The 6734-nt window shown below is 35.6% G+C and overlaps 1 protein-coding gene across 1 annotated transcript in view; it reads right to left on the bottom strand.

Annotated features, from left to right (window-relative positions):
• PRRC2C (proline-rich coiled-coil 2C) overlaps positions 1-6734 on the bottom strand; it is a 98610-nt gene that overhangs the window by 64136 nt on the left and 27740 nt on the right. Inside the window, exons 2-4 of the mRNA XM_012657718.1 lie at positions 3172-3337; positions 2069-2240; positions 427-559 (exon numbers count right to left, since the gene is read on the bottom strand). Of these exons, the coding sequence (XP_012513172.1) occupies positions 427-559; positions 2069-2240; positions 3172-3283 (417 nt within the window). The 5' untranslated portion in view covers positions 3284-3337. The remainder of the gene's footprint in view (positions 1-426; positions 560-2068; positions 2241-3171; positions 3338-6734) is intronic.

Raw genomic sequence — 6734 nt, 5'->3', positions numbered from 1 at the left:
TGGGGGAAGGGGGGTGTTATAGATACTGTGCTTTATGGTTACTCTCTAGCTCTTTTCCACCAGGAAATCGTGGCAACATGTTTGAAACACGAGAGGCTGGGGGCATAGTTGGAGATGAATATGGTTTCTACTAGGTGCTTTTTATGTCTCAAAGAGCTGAAGACACAGCTTTTGTCTGGACATGCAGTGGTAAAGATAAAATAATGGGGGGCAGTGGCTATCTTAAAGACTCCCCTTTTAACCACTATCACTGACGCATACATGGCTCTTGATACTTGATACTGATTTAGCTAGCCCAAGAGATTTTTAAAAGACCCCTTTTTCAGGCCTGAGTATATCCTTTGACAATGCTCTTTCTGCCTCTACCAAAACTGTCTACCTCTTATCTCCTGCATGGCTGCTCAGTAACTATCAAGCCTAACTAGCTTCTCCAGCTAATGTCCACTTACCATCTCCTTGCCCACCTTGCTTGTTACTGGCCCATGATTTGGGAGCAGGTGCTACTTCTGGGGGAGCTGCAACCCCAGGTTTTGGTTGTGCTGGTGGCACTTCTGGTGTTCTTTAAAAAAATACGGATCCATTATTTCAGATATTGTATGTTTAAATCAAATAAGACAAATATTATATTTAAGGTACATTTGTGTAAAAATTACTTGACTACATATTTACCCACAGATAAATCTACCATAAATGTTTTCCCTCTGCAACATTCCTTTAAATGAATTATGGTTTTTTTTGTCCCCTTTCATCTCTGCCCTTCAATAACCCAATGAGGTAACAGCATTGCTTATTTTCCATTTTGGTTAAAAAAAAAAAAAAAAGAGAAACACTTATGACTAAACACAGTTTAGTTTTTTCTTCAAAAAATCTGTTTTGAAGAAGTGAACATTTATAATTAGAAGTAACAGTATATGCATACATACAGTCTGGATTGGTAGAATTTGCTGGGGACTAAGGCTAAGTAAATGCTCCATCTGGCCGTCAACAGGTTCACCACTGTACTTGTTACTGCTATTCAAAGAGGTAACAGCAACCTACCTGGTCCATTCCCATGAATAAAAGATATTTTAAAAAGGTGTACAGTTTTATTCAATCCTTGTAATGAGGTAGTGCTTTAAAATGAAAAGGCAGTTAAGAGACTCACAAAATGCAATATACTTGCTAGTACACTCAGCACTGTAACTGACTCATTATCAAACTAATTCTACTACAACTAAGAAGCAGAGAACAATAAGTCCTTGATAAACTTCTGCACAAAAGCCAGGCTTGGTTGTGCATGCCTGTAGTCCCAACTACTTGGGAGGCTGAGGTGGGAGGATCACTTGAGCCCAGGAGTTCAAGGCTGCAGTGTGCTATGATCATGCCACTGCACTCCAAGCGGGGCGACAGAGAGTCCCTGTTTACATAAATAGACTTCTGCACAAGTAGACAACACACAGGCAAAAAAAAAAACCAAAAACAAAAACCAAGTACCAATGGTTTATTTTGTTTTTTAAAATTACCACTATTTAGTTTGGTCATTCAATTAACTAAGAGCCTGGCACAATCTTTGACGCATAAAAGGCTGACTATTTGTTGAAAGAATAATGATTAAGACAGCACTATTAATTTTATCCTAGCTTTCTTACTCTTTATTCAATAAATATTACTTGAGCACCTGCAATGCATCAAGCACAGTTTCAATTCAAAGCCAGAGATATATGATGAATCAAGTAGATAGACATCCTAAGCGTCATGGAGTAGAGGTAACAGACTTGACTCAAACATGTTAGAAAAAGAATGTCTGAGTTGGTGGTGCTGGAAAAAAAAGGGAGCCTAATACAGGTTATGACATAAGCAAAGCTGTGATTAGCAATTCTGGCATCTGTTCTACCTTGACAATTAGAAATACTGTCACTTGACCCACTCATGGAAAAAATTAATCGAAAGTTACTGTATAGTCAAAGACTTTAAAGGGTAATGAAATATCTAATACATGTAGCACAACACTTAGCACCTAGCAAGTACTCAAACGAAGTTCCCTGCAAAGAAAGGGGAGGGTTTCAAACTTTAATAGACTTTGACTCACTTTTCTTCTTCATGTTGCTCTTGTTTTGATGCCCACCCTGTGCCATCTTTAGGTACAATGTTCACATTAGGATCATTGCCTTTGTTTTCTGCTTTGAGACTTGGGAGGTTAGCAGGTGGAGGCATACGCCGTGAAATACCAACTTTTCCAAGACTCTGTAATCCATGTCGAGCTGCAACTAAAGATCAATAACATCAACTTTCTTAGAATATCTGTTTTATTACACACTTTAATCTTCAAACAATAGGAACCAGTGGAATTCCTGAACAGTCTTTCCTAATATTTTAAAACAAGAAATTTTAAAGCAAGCTACACACCTGCAACACAATTCAGCATAGAAATATTAAACAATCAATCCATTAAACAGATGCTTTAAAAATTCCAACAACACAACCCAACACACTGCAAAAAAACCTACAACTTTGATAATACTGGTTTTGAAATTTTTTCAGGGAATCTATTTCAAACTCAAAACTTAGAATGTTAGAGAATAAATATGTTGACTTTTATGTTCATAACGAATATTGCCAATGTGCCATACATGGTCCAGTTTTCACTGTATACACTGGGTCAAGGTATCCAAGTTTGAAGAAAAAAAAAAAAACAGAAAGAAAGAGAGGACTTCTATAACCAAAGAGATAGTAAGTACCCACTAATATATACCCCCCAATGCCTATCAATCTCATTGACTGAGGTTTCCCTTTGGAGCCATACAGTTCTACTTATTTTCTGCTGACAAAAATAAGGAAAAATAAAAATATTTTTAAAGGGCTCTGTGAAAATGTAAATTTTTTATCCTTTTTCTTTTTCTTTTGTTTTAAGAGACAAGCTCTCAACTTTGTTGCCCAGGCTGGTCTGAACTCCTAGGCTCAAGTGATCCTCCCACCTCAGCCTCCCAAGTAGCTGGGATTATAGGCACGAGCCACCGTACCTTGCTCTAAATTTTCAATATGATATTTAATTCATACCCCCTGAAAAATGTGTGTATACATAAAAAGGCAACTGTAAATAGGGTTCCATTAACTTGGATTTGTCCTAGCTTCTAACAGCAGTATTCCAAAACAAAACCATGAAAAACATAAATGTCATTTGATTTTACTCACCTGTTGTTTTCTGAGTTTCTAATGATTTACCCTTGTAAGTATTAAATAAACTCAGTGTTGCATACTTTTTCCCATCCTTTGCTTTTGTGCTCTGGCCTGACTTCTCCGACATTTCGGTGGAAACTCATCGAGTCCAAAACCTCCTGCCACACCCCTTACAACCAGTCTTTAAGATGCATATAAGAAAGAAAAATAAGAAGGAAAATTTTAGAATTTATTAAGTGACTAAAAACTCAGTAAATTCAAATGTTCACAGAAATTCTGAAAAACCAAAAATACTGAGAAATGAAGAAATCAATCTTCAATAACTCATATCAATGATAATTTCATAGATCTTTTTATTATTATCAAATTCCAATAACAAATACACAAAAAATCAAAATAAACTACCATCCACTTGACAAACATTTTATGGTTTATAATTGCTTAACTATAACATAGAGAATGAGGGTATAATCAATGCTGAGATGAATAGTTCAAATATAATAAACCTATTGGGACTATTTAATAAAGACATATTATTCAATTTAATAGGCTTGAAATGACTGATATCATCAGCCTATGTACATGGAATCCAAATGATTGGAGGACAACATCATTCCCCTATAAATTGCATACCTGTGTTTTCAGGTGATATGTGCTCACCAAAGCTCTATTAAATTTAACAGTTTAGAATAGGAAGAACATTGTATTTTCTCTTCATTCTGTAAAGGGTAGAACACTTCCTCATAACAAGGTACATAAAAACAACCTATTTCATGGCTATGGACTAAGTATTCAAGAAATGGTGTGCATTTTGTCCAGAACACATGTGAAGAAGCCCCTTTATGCATGAGAAGTTGTTAGAAATAATATATTAATGAACATTCATATATAAACAAAGAGAATCTTCATCTTTGGAGCTAATGTACCCTAATCTTGGAGGTGCACCCTAATCAAAACTAGTCTATTAACATATAGGAAGAAAAGACGCAAATTATCTCTCATACTATTTCTCTTCAATTTAATGAGGTTGTATACATGTATCAACCTAGGGGATTTTTCTGAGGGGCTACTGTGGGAGTAGGGGAGAAGGTAGCTATTAGAATTCTACCACAGAAACCATCAACAGCTAAAAAACATTGAGAACTGAAGCAGGAGAATTAAAGATGGTATACAATAGGTATTATCATGCAAAAAGCATTAAAGTGAAGCCTACATAGACTTTACCTTTGTAAAAATAATTTTATCTATTGGTTTTACATTTGTTAATTTCGGAATCAGCATTACACACAGAGATGTCATTTTATATGCATTTGAAATGCTATATTCGATGTTTGTACAGTCCAATAAAATTTATCAAGCATTCTCACATTTATTATCTCATTTCAGTCTTATGACTTTATGATATAGTTAGTATCCCAGTTTCACAGATGAAGATTAAACTAGATTGGATTTAAAACTAAGGCTTCTGGTCCAGTCCATTACACTGTTCTGCCTTCTCCCATGTAACAGAGTTGGTATCTGCTTAGCTTTCCAAATATACATTTACAAGAAACCACGTTTCCTTGAGACAAACTGGAAAAGGACTTACCTGCAACCAAAAGAACCACACTAATAGACACAATTTGCTATCATATGTAGAAGAATGTATACAATTAATTATATCCCAAGAGTGTTAATAATGATGGTGGTATCAAGAGATGTACTCCCAAAATCCTGCTGGCCACTTTCACCAGTATCACAGACAAAGATATAAGAAGAATATTCATCTACAGTGACAAAAGAGGGACCATAAATATTCACTCTATGACAAAATTAAGATTCAAAGACATCTTTCATCAGGTGAAAAAAGAGAACTAATTGATCAAGAAAAAGACAACTGGCTCTCAAGTTATTTAACACCTAAGAATCCTCAAATTTTGGACTTCTCTTAACATCACTACTACTCAAGCAACACTTTTGGTGGAGACCTTTTTTTGTACATCATCTCCAGAAAGCAATATCATGAGAAAAGAACTCGCTAAAATTGCTAGTATCAAATCTACAAGCCCACCTGTATCTACACTCATGCTTTCCTTCCTCCACCTATTGCTACGGTGGTTCTCGGCATCCTTCGGGAACTTGTTAGAAATGCAAATTATCAGTCCCCACCCAAGACCTACTGAATCAAACTGTAAGGGTGGGGCCCAGCACTCTGCTTTATCAAGTTCTCCAGATTTGATTCTGGGACTTAAAAAATTTAAGACCTACTGACTTATTATAAAAAGATACTTTCTAAGCAGTGATTCTCAACCCCTGCTGTACATTAAAATCACCTTGAGATTTAAAATATACTGATACGGGGGTTGGAGGGGCTAGGCACCAATTCTTTTTATAAAGAAAGTTCTTCAGGTGATTTTCATGTGTAAGGAGTTTTGAGGATCGCTGTAATAGAAGGAGTATCTTTCCTCCCATTCCATCCTCTAATGTCCTCCATACTGTCCCCACTTCCCTTCTCATCTCTGCAGGGAATCTCATCGACTCCTATGGCTTCAGTTTCCAACTGGTTATCTCTAGCCTAGCACTCTGTACTCTGAGGAATATAACCCACTGCCATTAACATTTCTTCTTTGTTTTGAATAAAGTTTTAACTCTAACTAGAACAAAGGCATCTACTTCATAACAAGGCTTTAAGAAGTAAGCCTATTAAACATTCTGCCCAGGACAACAGTTAAACAGTAGTTAAAAAATTAAATTTAGAGTCAATGGAGAAAAGAAAAAACATTTGGCAAAATGTACATGTTACAAGAACTCAACAAATTGAAGAAATACAAGAACTAAGGCTTTGAACTGAGAATTCACTAGAGACATAATACTAGTAAGCAAATGTATAAAAATATTCAATTTGACAATGAAACAAAAACTAAGATAAGATAGCAGGTTCAGCTTGTCCATACTCTTGCGAACAGAGAACACTACAACTATACACAATATAACCACAGAGTTACAGACTATCTCATTTAATTCTAGCCATCACAGAACATTAGAGCACAGAATTATAAAACAAACCTCAATTTCCCTATGTAAAATCAAAACAATTAATACCCAATCTTTCTCAACAACACATCAAAAAGATTATACACAATGACCAACTGTGATTTATCCCTAGGATACAAGGTTGGTTTAACATAAGCAAATCAAGTGATAAATATTAACAGAATAAAAGATACCAAATGATCACCTCAATAAACACAGGAAAAGCATTTGACAAAGTTCAACATCCTTTCATGATAAAAATTCTCAACAAAATAGGTACAGAAGAAAACTTCCTCAACATAATAAATGCCATTTACAAAAATCCCATAGCTAACATCATAATCAATGGAAAAAACGGAAAGCTTTTCCTCTAAGATCTCGAACAAGGCTAGGATGCCGACTCTCACCAGTTCTATTTGACATAGTACGGGGAAGTACCAGCAACAGCAACTAGACAAAGAACAGAAATAAAAGGCATCCATTTCAGAAAGGAAAAGGTAAAATTATCTCTGTTTGCCGATGACATGATCCTATACATAGAAAATCCTAAATACTTCACCAAAAAA

This window comes from Propithecus coquereli, unplaced genomic scaffold, assembly GCF_000956105.1.
Source record: "Propithecus coquereli isolate 6110/MARCELLA unplaced genomic scaffold, Pcoq_1.0 Scaffold56, whole genome shotgun sequence".
NCBI classification, from domain to species: Eukaryota; Metazoa; Chordata; class Mammalia; order Primates; family Indriidae; genus Propithecus; species Propithecus coquereli.
The sequence above is the reverse complement of the archived record's forward strand: the minus strand, read 5'-3'. Positions and strand labels throughout refer to the sequence as shown.